Consider the following 16,784-nt stretch of genomic DNA (forward strand, 5'->3'; position numbering starts at 1 on the left):
GACAGCTGGACTCCTGGGTGAGTGTGGCTGTTTGCCATGGGGACTGGCATTCTTGCCACTCAGCCTCTCCCAAGTGACTGGCACTCACTAGATTGTGATACTTCCTGCACTGGTCACCAGGAAACCTCTTCCTCATTTCTGTTTGCTGCTTCTGTGTGGTGGTGACACCCCAGTGTCTCTAACCTGGTCCAGGCCAATGGACTGTCAGGCTCTCGCTGCCATCTTCCGTGAGAGGATGGGGCAGCAGCTGAGATGGCATGTCTTACATACATCGAAATGCAGTTCTGTTTTACTGCCGTGACTGCTGGATTACACACCAATTTCAAAATAATGTTGGATCACCATGTTATGTTCTTTCCATCAACCATCATAAAATACTTGGCTCTCGTACCTGCCTAGATGTTGTGCAAAAGAATTGTAAAATTAATTTACACTATACAGCAGTCTTCATGCTCAGAAAAGAATGGTGCTTTCATCTCCAAAGTCCAGGGAAATAATGTGTAACAGAGAAGCTTAAACAGCTTATTAAGGAAAACACTGGATGAGATGTCCACTCTCCAAGTTCCTAGTCCAGAAGTCCTACCAGTAAATCATTGTTTGGGGGGAATGTCTATAAAATGAGTTTAACATGTAGCATCATGTGGATGAAGTTGCATGTTGACAGAGGTACCTGGCAAGTTACAAAGCACTAAATAAATGGCTGCCATGACACCATTCACTTTTTTCAGTGCTGCTCTGGGTAGCATTTTAAATTCTGTTGTGTTAGTGAATGATTAACACTGTGTACTTGATTCTGATATTTGTGGTTTTGTTACCTAGGAAAGTAAGTTCTGTTTCTCCCTACGCTCTCAGAAGGGGCCTTTCCAGGTATCTTTTAGGAATAGCAGTCCTTGCCATGTATACCAAGTGACCTGGGGAGATGGCCCTCACAGGGCTGTGCATTGGAGCCTCCCATAGCCACCGGCCTCTAGCACATGTGCTTAAAATACTTCTGTGGTATTATCCTTTGAAATCTGGCATATCTGTGAACTAAAGGGATTTAAACATTTTCTCCTCACCAGTGCCTTTTAATACTTCCCCCTCTTCATCTGGACTAGACTGTTAAGGGGTTTAACCATAAATCAGGGTTTGTTTAAACCTTATGCCAGAGATAACCTCTAGAGAGTCAGTATTTCCTTTCACAGAGCAGTGCACAGATGGTGGAAACAGCTCACACTGACAGGGAGTTTTCTCTGCCTCTACAAAAAAAAGAACCCATTTCCTAAAGCTTTGTGCCACCCAGATTAACGACAGTAGCCAATGCCAGGGCAGGCCCGTCTGCCCTTGTGGGATAAGTTAGCAGTTATGTGTTTGATTCTGATACTTTTTCAGCATCTATCTTCATTTCTTATCTGCTCAAGAATGTGGTTTTCTTGTTTTGTTTCTCAAGACAGGGTTTCTCTGTGTAACAGCTCTGGCTGTCCTGGAACTCATTTTGTAGAGCAGACTGGCCTCGAACCCCCAGAGACCGCCTGCCTCCTGAGTTCTGGGATTAAAGGTGCGCACCACCCCTACCCAGCAAGAATGCGGTTTTCTAAGAATAGAAAAGAATACATGGAGTTTGCAGTTGTGCTTCTCCAACCAGAAGTCGTCCTGTCCAGCCGCGGTTCTCCACCACCTTCCCATGGAAGGGAGGGACTTGGGTACATCCCCAACAGCTGTGATGTCTCCTCTTGGGTGAAAGTGATGGGCTCTGCTATAGACAGGAACAAAGTGGGTTCCCAATGCCACCTGTACTTCCTGAGACACCCCTCCTTGCCCACTGTTTCTGGTTTGCTCTAAGAGACAGTTCACGAGTTTGTGTCCACTGTCATTTGCTACGTTTACAGCAGACTACAGCAGGATGTAGTCTCCATCCATCACGATGTTTTTGTGTGAAAAGCTGTGGGTGGCTTTTATGTTGCTAGCATGGAATACTTTAATCTGAAAATCTTGCTAAATTAGTTTATTGCTTAAAGCTGCTGTCATAGAAGTTACCAGAGGTTTTCTATGTTTAAAGAAAAACATATCTATGAATAGAGATGGTTTTATTAGTTTCCAAAAGTTAGCCCTTTTTGCTTTTGTTTTTATGTCTTACTTAAAAGAAAATATGTTTTTTAGTAGAAGCAGTACTCATTTGATCCATTACCCTTTAACCTGACATTAGCAGATTGGTTTTCTCTTCAGCCCCTTATTAGCTTGGATAATATTTTTATTTTGCTGACCATTTTATCCTAAGTGAATGTAGAGTTTGGTTCACTGCAGCTTCGTTATCAGAAGGAATCATCACTTTCCCTGCCGGAGTCTGTTAACCTAGTCACATTTGATTACACTCAAATAGTCAACCAACCCTTGCATTGTGAGGATAATCCCTACTTGGTTATGGATGATATTGTGTGTGGGTCTGTGATTAGTTACATTTGTTTTGCAAAGATTTGGGGATATATAATATCTGGCTTTGTATGTTCAGGTGGGAAATTTTTTATAACATTGGATGTTATGTTCAAGTTTTGTTGTCCCCATAAAATGATTTAGGCAATGATCTTCTATATTTTTCCAAAGTTAGGCTAATGTTATTTCTTCCATGAGATAGAAATTACTAATGGAACCATTGGAGCATAATTTGGGGAAAGTTTTGAAACCAAGTTGATTTTTATTGGCAGGAATAAAGTTATTGAGATTTTCAAATGTTGATTATGGCAAGTTGTGTTTTTAAGAAATCTCATTTTATGTACACCATCTCAATGTCTATAACTTTCGGAGGTCTTGTGCATTTTGTCATAACTGCTGTGAGCTCATGTGTGCAGCTGTCCTCCTGTGTCCAGAGGGCACTGTTTCGTGTAGTCGTTCACTGCCTCTGGATTTACACTCTTTCTACTTCTCTCTCCAATGATCCTGAGGTTTGGCGGGGAGGGGTATGATAAAGATGTTCCATTTGGGCCTGAGCATTCCGCAATCTCTTTTTCTCTGTACCCTGGCCAGTTGTGGGTCTTCATGTTGATTGCCATCTACTACAAAAAGACAACTCTGCTGAGGACTGAAAGATGTACTAATTTCTGAGCAAGGTGATAAATGGTTAGGATTTGGCTATCCTATGACCTGTCTAGCCCCAAGTTCTTGGCCTAATAATGTGCCAGGTATGGAGTTCATCTCGTAGGATATCACAAACATTGTTGAATATGTACACATATTTCTTCAAATAAATTTTCTGCTTCATTATTGTTTATCTACTTACATGTTTTTGACCGTTAGATATTATTTTGTCATTCCTCTCTCTCTACTTATACGCTTTGGTTGTTATCTTGCAATTCGCTGAAACCCTGTCCACATTTTCCTGTTTTCTCCAGATCAGCTGCTCTGCGTTTGTTTATCTGGAGTGTATTGAATCCTGTGACTAGTCACTCCTGACCTGTCAAGCCTTGGGTTTGGGTTTGTTTTCAGATATTGTATGTTCAAGTTGTAATATTTCTGTTTTTTAAATATTTCTGAATTTCTGCTAAGAATTCCTGCCTTTCCATGCAAGTGTGTTTTTCTCTCTGGTTGTAATTTCTGGTTGTCACAGGATTGGTATTTGTTGAATTTATTTCCCCTTGACCTTTAGAAGATAGAATCAGTCACTTGACCCTGGGTAGGGTGCTGTTGAATGAACCTAAAGGTTTCTTAGGTTCATTCATAGCTTGCAGTTTTTACATGCCACCAAATGAATTACAACCCTGCTCACACTTAGAAGTTTTGACTATTGGCCAGTCAGTGATGGTGCATGCCTTTAATCCCAGCACTCAGGAGGCAGGCAGATCTCTGAGCTCAAGGCCAGCCTGGTCTACAGAGTGAGTTCCAGAACAGCCAGGGCTACACAGAAACCCCATCTCTTAAAAAAAAAAAATGACCATTAAGCAATCTGAATTGAGTCTTGATACTGTGAGTGTGTACACTCGAAGTCTCTGCCATATAGAATGCTACAGAACAAAATTATTGCCACAAAACGTTGTTTAGTCCAGTCTAAAATTCTGCCTTTGATTGCTGTTAAGGCAGCCAGGTCCATTAGCCTTAGCTGAAGTGAGTGTGGGTATGTCCCACAACACAATAACTCAGGGCTTCAACTGAGGCATGTGTACTCACACATGGTTCATGTGAAGCATGCTTGCTCACACATGAATCAGGTGAGCCTCTCCTCTGGTTCTTCACTCATTTTCCCAACACTCTGGCTTGTAGGTATCATCTTGTAGGTTTCTCGAGTTAGAAGGACGGAGCTTCTGTTGGAATTGCTGTTGCTAGTTCAGGTGCCTACTCTGTGCCTGCTTTGGGGGAAGCTGCCAAAGAAGCGCAGAGCAGCAGAAGGGAGCGGCAACTCCTGTGTTGCCTCCCCAAGTTTTTATCGCACTCTGGAATCCATATGCACCAACCTGGAGAAATCTTGGTGTTTGTTTGCCTAGCTCACCTGCACGCTTTAGTATAATCAGCGGGCAGATGCATTATGGGTTTACTGCTGTGATAGAACCAAAGCCACAAGATGTGGGTTTTCATTGAAAACTGTCTGGATCCAGTTGTTTGTCCTCTTCAAAACAAACAAAAAAAAAAAGCTTTAAAAAACAACAACAAGAAAACATTAGAAGTAGATCCTCTGAACTAAATATAGCCACAGCCTTTCAGAAATCGCCAACAGACCATCTCCTGTTACTAACAACAGATTTGTATCTGGTGACACTTAGAAAGGTACTAGAAAAATGTCTTCCTCATCCCCAGAGGGTAAAGGGGAAGGAGGGGAGTCATGAAATCCAATGCAGTGATATCACATGACCTGATTTGAACCTGGTTAGTATCTAAGTGCCAGCCCCTTTCTGGATCCTGCTTTGTATGCCATGTTACAGTACAGCCAGAAAGTGTTGCAGCTATGATGTGCCCGCAATGTCACCCCAAAACCAGATGAACCAGGTCTGCACCCAGATGAGAGAGTCAATGTTTTTATTCTTTCAGTAATTCAAGAGAATGTCAACCATGTGAAAGCGTGTAGACATTATTGATTAGATCTCGGCAAGACTGTCTTACAGCCCTGCTTCAGGGGCTGCCCCTTTTCCTCTGTGATCATGACATACTCTGATATTGACCTGCTTGGCAAAATGATCTCCATATGTGGTTCCAGGGCTTCTTGTAACAGCAACACTACTAACCCATAAACAAGGAAAATAACAACGGTAGCTTATTGGACGTTGCTGCTGTGTTTCCTATATGGCTGCTACTTTATAAGCATTGCCCCTCCTAACCCTGCTGCATCATATTTGTTAGATAAGGAAAATGTGGCCAAGTTTGACAAGGCTGCACAAATAGGTAGTGGAACCGGGATGTATTATGGCCAACCACGGGTAAGACCTGGAGTTCCCAAGACAACATGGGTAGCTACTACAGATGAAGTGAATTATAAAGCAGCCATTCACTGTCACTTATTTTGGCAGTAAATTCCCCCCGTGGGAGTGCATGGTGAGCTGCCACATTGAAAAGCTGGGCGGTGAGTCAGATTCAGTTTTTAACTTGGGCCTCCTCCATGGCTCTCCATTGTGAGTCTTGACCCAATGAATAAAACTAGTCCCAGCCAATCAGCAAAGCAAAGTGCTTCACGTTTCTTTGTGAATGGCTGTAGGGACAACCAGCCAAGTTCCCTGCTAAAAAAGGGAAAATATTATTTCTCTGATCATAATTGTAAGGTTAATTGAACACTGTTAGGAAACAGCATCACCAGTGGGATGTTTGTGTCTGTTGCTAAAGATACAAATTAGACTTACCTGGCATGATAGTAGATGCCTGGGATCACTGACCTGGGGATGCTGGGACAGGAGGATCAAAATGAGTTCAAAGCCAGCCAGGGCCTAGTGAGACTGCATTTCAAAAGATACCTTTAAATATGATTCAAGACTTCCAAAAATTAATTCTTATTTTTGTGTTCCAAAAGACAAATATATAAGAACCAGTTGAAAAAAGGAAACCAACTATTTATTCAGGAGAAAATAATTTCAATTAAAAACCAGAATGGATGCCTTCCGCCTGGACCATTTCTATCAGATGGTATCCATTCATGAAGTGTTTCTGAGTACCTGCTGTGTACCACATACGTGTCTGAACATCAGGAATCGAAACTGAGATTGCAAGAGGTGGCAGGGGTCATCTGTGCTTTTAAAGAGCTCACATCCATGATGTCACTTTTCCTTCCATCATAACCCAACCTACACACACACACACACACACACACACACACACACACACACACACTGGCTTCTGCTTTGGACCAGGTGGGGGTATCCCTTAGTGCTGAAGCCCTTCTGTCTCTTTACAGAAAATGTGCTCAGCAGAGGTCTCAGCTTCTCTCTCTCCCTCTCCTTGTCCACTGTGGTCATGCTTTTACTGTGGCCACCACTTCTCTGAAGTCGCCCTAGCCCATGCTGGCAGTGGCCAGCTCACAATCTGACCTTGTATTCTCCACAGTAGCTCATGGATTGGTGCTCCTCCATGACATGCTGGCTTCACTTAACACGGAGGTAGGGCTCCCTCTGTGCCGCCACAGACGACTTTCTTTGCCCCTTCCCTAGACCCCAGTGTGCATGGTGCCTCATCTTTGAATGCCACCTTCCATCTCTCTACACTGGCGGTGTGTGCATTTTCCAATCCCATACCTTCAAATGCCATCTGAAAGCTATAGCTCTCTCTTAGATCTCTCTCGTGACTTGGCCTGAGACATTTGATAGAGCACTCAAAGTATCTAAATCCAAGTTTACCAGTGCGTTTACTGCTTATAACCACATACACAGACAAGTTAAGAAGTGAAAACCACTTAAATAGCATAAGAATTCTCATATCTAACAAATCCAAGCACAGAACATGCCTATCAACTCCCCAGAACTCCTAAGTATCCAGGCTCCTGGTTGCCATGGTTCCTCTTTGTGCAAGGTCCTCTCTGTTCACGCCTTCCTCCATGTCCGTGTTCAGGCTAGCAGAAGGGAGGGAGAGAGAGCTACAGTCCATCTCCTTGCTTTCAGAACAAGTGCTTGGACACTAGCGAATTCTTATGCTGCTGTTTCATTGGCCAGTGCCTACAGCACAGCCACACCTAACTGCTTCATGTTTAAACCATATGGCAAAACATTCAGCTAAACTCCGGGTTCTTTTACTAAAGTGGAAGAAAGGGATGTTAGGAGGAAACCAGCTCTGCCACACATGACTGACACATGTCCTTCCTTCAGGTCTTTGATTAAATACCAGTTATCTAAGAGGCCTTCCTACAAGCCTATCTAGCCTTGGATTCCCTCTTGTGAGTCCGTCCCTTTACATATGTTTATATCTGTACAGCATAACTCCCATCATATGGTGATACCCGCACTCATGACTTTCTTTATCTATGGATCTGGTATCCGCATGCACTCCTTCCTCACTGGACTTAGGGAAGGCATCCCACTCTGTTAACTACAATCCAGGCCATGATGAAGCATGAGCAGAACAAGGAGGGAAAGAGAGACCCAAGTCACCCTGTACTTTTGTCTGTCCTGGGTGCAGAAGAAGAGTTTGCCCACTTCCTCACCCCCTCAGCCTTTTCTCCTTCTTTGGGAAGCTCTGGAGACAGCCTTTTTCTGCTGCCACATACCACTACTTTAGCCACACTAGCCACTGCACGGATCCAGCAGCACACGTGACCGAGTCACTTTTGTGGAGTGCAGATAACAGTCCATTATCCCAGCAGCTCTTGGGCAGTGCTGCCCTGGGGGAGCTAGTCAACATAGAAACAATGTCAAACTCTCTTAGCCTCTCCTCGGTGACTTTCTCTTTTAAGGGAGAAGCTGGGTTTTTCTATTTAAATGGAAATCTAGCTGGTGCTGAGAAAACTAGCATGTGGCCTGCTCCATATGCAAATGTTCTCCTGGGTGATTTTTACCTATGACAGAATTGATGGGAAGCCTGGTAAATCACAAACATTCTTAACCTCATTATAAATACACTGCAGATGTGAAAATGCAAAGTGTGGAAGTCATAAATGTGAAAGCGGCTTTCAGCTGGTTTTAATGGGTGTTCTCTGTATCTTGTTATAACCCAGGGACCTGGCTGCAAGAAACTGCCTGGTAGGTGAAAATAATATTCTGAAAATCAGTGATTTTGGAATGTCTCGGCAAGAAGATGGCGGAATATATTCATCCTCTGGCTTAAAGCAGATTCCCATTAAATGGACAGCACCAGAAGCTCTTAATTACGGTATGAATGGACCCTGTTTTTCCTTTTGGTAGTAAAAGTGGCCTGCATCAGCACAAAGCACTCAGAGGCTTGGTTGGGGCAGAGCAGAATCCAGGCTGGAACTACTTGAAGGGCAACGCCGATCAAGTGTAAATGTTCTTCCCTTGCCCTTAGTCACAGACTAAGTGTTCAGACATGTGAGATTGCTCAGTTAAAATAGTCAACGAGCGTGACTAGACATCTGAGAATTCCTAGTGTCCAGAGAATGATTACCTTCATATTAGACATCTGTTGTTCGACTCTTAGTCTTTTAATAAAAAACCTGGTACCAGATATTGGGGTGAAAGCTGGAAGATCAGAGAAGCAGAGCAAGCCACAGCCAACTTCACCTCGCCAGCTTCTCAGCTGATCCTGTTTCCACAAATACTCAGACTGAAAGCCTCTGAGTCCTCACCCTGAGGGTCTCAGCTGAACTTCTTTAGTTCCTGTTTTCTCATGCCTTATATACCTTTCTCCGCCCTGTCTTCACTTCCTGGGATTAAAGGCTTGTGTGCTTCCCAGTACTGGGATTAAAAGTGTGTGCCACCACTGCCTGGCTCTATTTCCAGTGTGGCCTTGAACTCACAGAGATCCAGATGGATCTCTGCCTCCCAAGTGATAGGATTAAGGATGGGTGCCACCACTGTCTGGCCTCTATGTCTAATCTAGTGGCTAGCTCTGTCCTCTGATCCTCAGACAAGCTTTATTAGGGTACACAATATATCACCACAGACATCATTCTTGAGACTACTTCATATTGTACATGGATACTTGACTATACGTCAGGTGTTGCTGGGGGTCAGGACTATTAGTCTGAATGTCTTATAATTGGTCCAGTCATCTCATCTAAAGTAAATAGTGTCAGTCAAGTCTTCAGTTTCTCGCTCTTCAGGAGCCTGCTCTCAGCCTCTTCTCTGGAGCTTAGATCAATCTTGAGCAAAGAGAGAGGTGGGTATCATCTTTTATAAGATCAAGGATTTTTTATTTATTTGTCCACTGAAAAATTTTACGTATCTCTCTTGTGAGAAGGGCACACATGCCATGGTGAACATGTGGAGGGCAGAAGACAACACATGGGAGTCGGTCCATGTTACCACACAATTGTCTGTGTGTCTGTCGTGGTTGGTGGTGAACTTCATACAATGGTGTTTTCTGTACCCAATAGCCCATTATGTGAGTATAAACTAGTTTAACTTCTTGAGGAACCACCAAATTTCTTTCTAGGTAAAGATTTGAGTGTAATTGGCTTAGAAACTTGTCAGGCTGAGTCAGGTGCCTCATGCCAGCAAGAGGGGCTTTTGTGAGCTTTCTAGTCATTGTAGACCAACCTGGGGTTCAGTGGAATCCCTGTCATTTCCCACAACATTCTTCTGAGGTGGGCACTATTCCTCATGGGCTATGTTAGTAAAGGAAAATCACAGGGTGAAAGATGAGGCTGTAACACTTGGATTTGTACAGAGTGTTTCTTTAGATAAAAACATTTGTTAAAAAAACTTTGTGACTAGATTTTCTTCTTGAGCCTAAGTGCTCATAGCTAGTAAAAATCTGCTTCTTGATGACGGTGTGCTTTAGTGAATACTAACCTCACTACAGTATTTAGGAACCTAAGGACTGACTCCAGATACATGGACCAGACAGATGTGTTTTAAGTGAAAAGGACATGGAGGAAGCCTTCGGGTTGACACTGAGGGACATTTCTTTAGCTGCCTTTGACACAGACTTTGTAAGACGCAGTCGAGTGAGGAGGAGGAGGACTGTACAGGTAAACGACAGTACGGTGTAGTAGTTACTGTCCAGTCCACGAGGAAGTGCCCAGACAGACAGCCTCAGGGGCACCCGATTGCCGTGGTAGCTCTCACGGACTTACACTGGCTCCAGAGTCCTGCAGTGTTTGTGTTTGTGGTTTTGCCTTTTGAAGCACCAGGGGGCGGGGGGGGGGGGGATGTTATCTCATGAAAGTCCTTATTTCTTGTCATACTTCAAGTTTTCACTGACTTCCTATGCAGGAGCCCTTTCTTCTCCACGGATCCCTTCCTTTACTCTTGCCTCAGGCTGCTGAAAAGGTGCCCAGATCTCTCATGAAGAGGTCAGGGAGATAAAAAATGATCCTCTGTCCAAGGGCCGCCTTGAAGCTCTGGCTTAGGTCTGTTGGATTAAGCTGTGTTACTTAATAGAAAACATTTTTAAGAATCAGGCAATGTTAAGGGCCCCTCACCCACCCCTGACCCCCTTTCCACGCTCCCATCTTGTCCTTGAACACTTCTCAGCCCTGTACTTGTGATTATCTAGCCCAGTGCCTTCCTCCTTGCTCGGCTAAGATACCCTGACACCAGCAACTGGTGGGAGGAGTTTCCTTCTGGCTCGTATTTCTAGAAGGACAGAGTCTCTCACGTCAGGGAGGACATGGCAGCAGGCAGCCGGCTAGTCACGTTGCATCAGGAAACAGAAAGAACAGGAAGTAGGGCCAGACTCTAAAGCATCAACACCTGCCCACGATGACCTGCTTCCTCCAGCAAGGCTTCATTACTTCATCACCTTCCCAAACAGCACCGCCACTCAGGGACTAATGGATCACACACGAGCCTAGAGGGGACATCCCACACTTAAACCGTAACACTCCCCAGCGACTAAATGATAGCGTAATCACACTATATCCTTCCACTTTCAGTCCAGTGTTCCACGGAAGTACTAGGTTTATAAAGAATGGTACTATACTCATCTCCAACTAAGAAGTAAAGTCACCTATTTATCAGTTATTGCAAGTTTTCCCAGCAGAGAGTGGGAGAGGAGGTCCTCCCCAGGAAGAGCACATCAATTCATTGTCCGGTGTGAAATGGTCAGCCCTAAAAACATACATACACGTAACATAATAATATACTGAACAGGTACATACTTAGGAACATAGATGTATATGCACAGATATAGATATATCTGCATGCAATAACACTAGGTAAAAAAAGAAGCCATGAGTCTGTAGGGGCTTGTGAGGGGGTTTGGGTAGAGGAACGGAAGGGAGAAATGCTGTAATTATAATCTCAAAAATTATTTAAAAACTTAACCATTTCCCACCTGATTGTTTAGGGATGATGGTGCTCACAATGTAACTAAGCAGAAACTCCTCTCAGCGTGCTGTAACCCCTGAGCCTCTGGAATGAGAAGGAGACAACATTTTCTTATGTTATGTTGTCAGGGACAGGACCTGTGCAAGATGGCTCCTGCTCTCTGGTTATGCAAATTGTAGTGCCTTTCCTCCAGAAGGGTACTGAGAGGGTCAGCTCAGCAAAAGAGCAGCAAAATGCTGCCCTGATTTACTCTGCGGTGTCAAAATGATCCTCCAAAATCAGGTTCAAAGGTCGGGTAGGTTCTGTAGGCTTTCTGAAGTGTCATCTGTTTACATACAGAGCACCTTCCTTGATCTCTACCAAACAGTGCTTTACAGCATAAGAGATGTGTCTACAGAACTGAACTTCTTTACAAATTAGCCTCAACCATTAGCCACTGAACAAGTTTCATGAAAAGACTTGCTGTGTAGAGAAACAAAGTAATTTTCCTACCCAACAGCACAGGGAATGTCCATAATGACCTTCTCGGTAGTGGGAAGCTAATTTCCACAGCTGGAGCTGATGATCAGTGAGTGCTTGAGATTGAGAGTCCCTCCGATCGCAGGCAAACTCTGACCATTTTCCTTTCTTCAAGAAAGGGAAGAGGCCGTTCTCTTTTAGAGGAACAAGACAATTTTCTCAGAGTGGCATTTATAAATCCTGGGATAGCAGATGGATAGAAAATGCTATGATTCAAAGAACCTTCAAGCTGTGCATGGTGACACATGCCTGTAATCCCAGCACAGAGAGGTAGGGGCAGGAGATTGGTAGTTGAAGGCCAGCCTGGGCTACATGACAAGCCTAAGCTACATGTGGCCTTGTCTCAAAAAGCAGAAAGAAAAGGCCTTAACATTTCTGCAGGTGGCATTTAGTTATGACAGTATGCATATGCCGTGTGCTGGACAAGTCTCAGAAGTGCATATTGTCTTGGAGACTGGGAGGGATGTTTCTGCTGCCCCTTCCTGATTTCATATCCATCTCTAGAAGGCATCTTTGGTAGGATTTTATCTCTGTGCTTCTGCTGAAGGCTACCAAAAAAAAAAAAAAACCCTAAGAGTTCAGCTCCTGTGGCTCAGGAAAACAGGTGCACCGAGATATCTTGACAAAACAAGGCACCGTGTAATCTGAAGAAGTTGTTTTTATCAGCCAGCTCTGTTAATTTCCACTCTATTCAAACCACATAGAGAAACGTATTTTCTGCAAATGAAACTTATCAGTGGCGAAAATGAGACCTTTAAGCATGTAAGGATATCTGTAAACAGTGATGAGTAAAAAACTCGAAGTTCAGAAACTTTCCTTATTGCTTTGAGTTTGTTTGTAATTTTACTGGGAAGAAAACAATGCAGGCAGAAGACCAGACCGTAGGAAACCAGCTTATTTAATCTCCTAGGCACTGATGTGTGCAAATTTATATTTTCTTATATATAAACCAACCGCCTCCTTCAGATACCACAGGGAAGTAAGCCTGCATGCTGGCTGAATGTTTGTTATTGGGAGAGGGGAGAGTCATTTTATAGTCACTTGATTAAACTAGCCTCCTGAAGACTCCATTTACTTCTTAACATTACTAGGCTTGGAATTAACAAAAGTACCAGAACGGGATGTAGTTCTGGCAATCCTTTGGAGACCCAGCATGCTAGCATGTAGCTGACACTCAGCCAGAGCCATTACCTTGTCCCACTGACTCACTGGTTATGACCATTTTCTCCCTTTCAGGGAGATACAGCTCTGAAAGTGACGTGTGGAGCTTTGGCATCCTCCTCTGGGAGACCTTCAGCCTAGGAGTCTGTCCATACCCTGGAATGACAAACCAGCAGGCCCGGGAGCAGGTGGAAAGAGGTGAGCCGAGGCCTGGGTGTGTCATGGTCACGTCCGCCAGGACAGCGGTGCCTGGGGTGCGTCTGCACTCCAGATTGGGAGGGAAGAGTCACAGTGCGGTAAAGAGGGAAAATGTCAGAGGAGTCTGTTTCCCAGTACCATGGATGCTGTGGCTCCTACAGAAGAAAGGCAAACTCTTGTAAGCCCGTCCCACCCGTGGGCCATAGGTGATGTGGAGCTTCACACATCTGTGAACGTGGCCAACACAATCGTGAACTTATTTAAAACAGTCTCTTCTTTTGCCGTTTGTTTTGTAACATAATTGCATGGTTCTTAAGTGTGAGCTGTGTGGATACCAGTCCTGCTGTATCACAGTGTGTGAAGATTGGGTCCATCTGCAGGGCTCTCAGCTCTTTAAAGAGAGAACCTCATTGTATCTTTGCCCCACTGAGGTGAAAGACAGCAGACCACCTCAGAGTGGCGGTGTATTCCAGAGGAGTCCCTGTAGCCCTTCAAGTGGAAATGCTTCTAGTTTCCAGAAGGAATTTAGAGATACTGTGATCTGGAGAGATGCTGTGGTACTCCTGAGAGAGGCAAGAGGGACTAGGTGGCAGTCATACTCCGCGCATGCTTGTGTGGGACACAGCTTCCAACGAGAGGAGTGTCCTGTTCAGATGACTGCCCCTGCCTGCCCTGGGTAGCCCGAGTGGGGGGGTGGCCTGCCTTCCATCCTTGCACACAGACCTCCTGGCACAGGACCCAAGTGCTGACAGGCAGCAGCCTGTGAAGGATGGAAATGGTTCTTTCTCAGCTCACTGCCGAATGAGCGTATAAACCCCCTTCTCCAGACTCTCTACATCTGATCCTTCTGGAAGCCAATCCTCAGAGCAGCGCGAACGTCCCTGGTTCTGTAGTGGTGCACGCTGTCATCTGGGGGTTTCCTGACGCTGACCGAGACCTTTAGTGTGTATCCCACTCCCAGCACAGGGCACTAACATTTACAAGCAGCACAATGCCCCGGGTGAGTGTGTCTCCCACTTCTGAGCTCTCTCCTCTTCTCTTGAATCTTCAGGATACCGGATGTCAGCCCCACAGAACTGTCCAGAGGAGATTTCTAAAATCATGATGAAGTGTTGGGATTACAAGCCTGAGAACCGCCCTCGGTTCAGCGACCTTCACAAAGAGCTCACTGCCATCAAGAAGAAAATCACATAGTGCCGGCCAGGGCCAGACTCCACCTGCAGGACTCTGTCCTCAGCCACCCCGACCTTACACCACCTTACTGCAGCCATCTTGGAAGGTTATGTTTTTTATTAACCGGGTTTTTAAAAGTCCGTTCCACTTTAAAAATATGTTAAAGGCAAATTTATTCAAGAAATAAACAGTCCTACCCAGGGCCGTATTAGCTAACCACAGAACCCTACCGTGTGAGGCCACTGTAAAGAGAAAAGCACAGGTCTAACTGAGAAGATAAAAGGCCTATGTTTTCATGCCTAGGACCACTCATGCTCCGCCAAGGTTTTCTACTTGAGGCACAGCCCGTGGGCTACTGTCTTCTGCCACAGGCCCTCCTCAGTTGGTGCTATAAACAACAGCGTTGGTAGCGCATGCTCGCAGGACGCGTTCCCACCACAGTTGGCTCTCTCCTCTGCCAAGTCGAGATTGTATCTATAAATATAATCATATATTGGGAATTACTTGGACCTCCTAGGGTTTTTCTTTTCTTTCCTGTCAGAACAAGCCCGGGGAGAACATCACACCCCTGCCATTTTGTCTTTTACCTCCTCAGTCCAGGCTGCAGAAAATGGTGCTTGGAAAATTCCCAGAGAGCACACAGAATGGAGGCAGCAGCTCCCGCAGGACACTGCAGAGGACAGGGATGACAAGAAGTGTGTGACCAGGAGGGCAGGCTGGGGGAATAGCAGCTAGCCAGTGCCCGACAGGGGAAGAAAACAACAGCCTGCTTGCCTTCCAGACTTGCACCTTTACAATACACTGTATCTGTGGTCTGAGTTCCCTAACGAAGCCCAGAACATGTCTCAGGAGCTCATGGAGTCCAGAGGAGACTTTCTGAGAGATCCTGAGGTCGGCAGAAGGAACAGCATGACCTTAATCGTGTACCTTCATCCTAGGGGACAACCCAGAATGGAATTACCGTCATTTGTGCCAGTTCCTGAACCATGGCTCCCATCCACATACATCTACTGAAGTGCACAGTAGCTATGAATGAAATAGATGAACGAGAAATCAAGTAACTGTCAATGAAGAAACCCTAGGGCACCCACACTTCCATCTCCTCTTTTCATCTAAAGGCAGTACCCGGAAATCTTACTGATAGCTCATGGATATGCAAGCACACACATCTTTAAAGGTGTCTCCTGTGTATCAAGTGTAGGGCAGTTCAGTCTAAGATTTGGTTGAAGTGAATCTTAGCTGTGTGCAGGGAACTTCCCCATGATCTATCCACAGTTGTCTCAGGATCAGTGTGTCTGGGGGATAGTCTCACTCAGGGGAAGATGTGGCCCGGAAGCCTTCACTAAGTCCTCAGGCCTGGGTCCAGACCGCCATCGCTTTAGAGACTACTGAGTCTGTATTAAAGAGCTCACGACGGCAAGTCCCGCCCTCCCGGGTGTGTAGAGCACAGACCAGACTCCAAAGAGAAGAATGGCTCGTATCTGTCATTCCACCCTCCTTGCTCATTTTATACGCATGTAATGATCATACGTGCAGACTACAGAAAAGGGCGTATGAGCCTGCCCACAGCAGTACACTGCCCCACACAGAGCAGCCCCGTCATCGGCACCCACCGCACTCCCGCAGGTCAGACACCACACACAAGCTTAGCTCCCATGTCATGGCACACACCACGGAAACCCAAGTGCAGACTCCAGAATTCAGACTCGGTGCTGTGCTGCTCTCCAGGCATCTGCCGGCCCTCGGAGATAAGACGTTCCCTTTTCAGGGTTTCCAAGTGAATCTGTCTATAATACAATTTTTGTCCACGAGAAAGAAAGAACAGCCTCTCAGAACTACACTCCCGGCCACGGAAAGGAGACTGACTTGGCTCTAACTCTGTGAACAAGACCCGAAGCTTAATCCTTGCATTCTGCTTTAAAGAGAACATGGCATTGATAATTTCACTCATCTCGGCTGTTGGGATTTGCAATTCACATCAAAACTCTTTGCTTAAATTAAAAAGGCTTTTCAAAACATCGTGACATCTGCAGCATTTAAATTCTATTTTATTCTTTGTCCCAGAGCAGGCAGAGGTACAGTTTAAGATTAACTCATCGGGAGCCTTTCAGGATCATGTCAGTCGTATAGAATATTAAATTTAACATAGGCGCATGCATTAAGAAAAGCTTATGCAAAAACATTCTTACTGTTAATTTTGTTATGCTTGAAGCATAATTTATTCATCCCTTCTGTCACTGATAATTATTGGAATTATGTACTTTAGGAGGCTAATCCATACCCAAAAAGTGCACATATAAATACAGTTCTGATTTGCAAGTTGATTTAGGGAACAGAGGCTGCAGAAACGCACAGAATTCTATGATTTGTTTCGTTAAGTAATAATAGTAAACAGGTGGTACCCAA

At 44.8% G+C, this 16,784-nt stretch overlaps 1 protein-coding gene across 9 annotated transcripts in view; it reads left to right on the forward strand.

Annotated features, from left to right (window-relative positions):
- Positions 1 to 16,397, forward strand: part of Fer (FER tyrosine kinase) — a 368,133-nt gene extending 351,736 nt beyond the window's left edge. For all 9 annotated transcript variants that reach the window (XM_076549751.1, XM_076549748.1, XM_016010068.3 and 6 more), the window contains 3 exons: positions 8,093 to 8,247; positions 13,083 to 13,205; positions 14,257 to 16,397. In XM_076549751.1, coding sequence (XP_076405866.1) covers positions 8,093 to 8,247; positions 13,083 to 13,205; positions 14,257 to 14,399 — 421 coding nt within the window. In that variant the 3' untranslated portion in view covers positions 14,400 to 16,397. The remainder of the gene's footprint in view (positions 1 to 8,092; positions 8,248 to 13,082; positions 13,206 to 14,256) is intronic.
- Positions 16,398 to 16,784: the final 387 nt, after the last annotated feature.

Source organism: Peromyscus maniculatus, chromosome 13 (assembly GCF_049852395.1).
Source record: "Peromyscus maniculatus bairdii isolate BWxNUB_F1_BW_parent chromosome 13, HU_Pman_BW_mat_3.1, whole genome shotgun sequence".
Taxonomy (NCBI): Eukaryota; Metazoa; Chordata; class Mammalia; order Rodentia; family Cricetidae; genus Peromyscus; species Peromyscus maniculatus.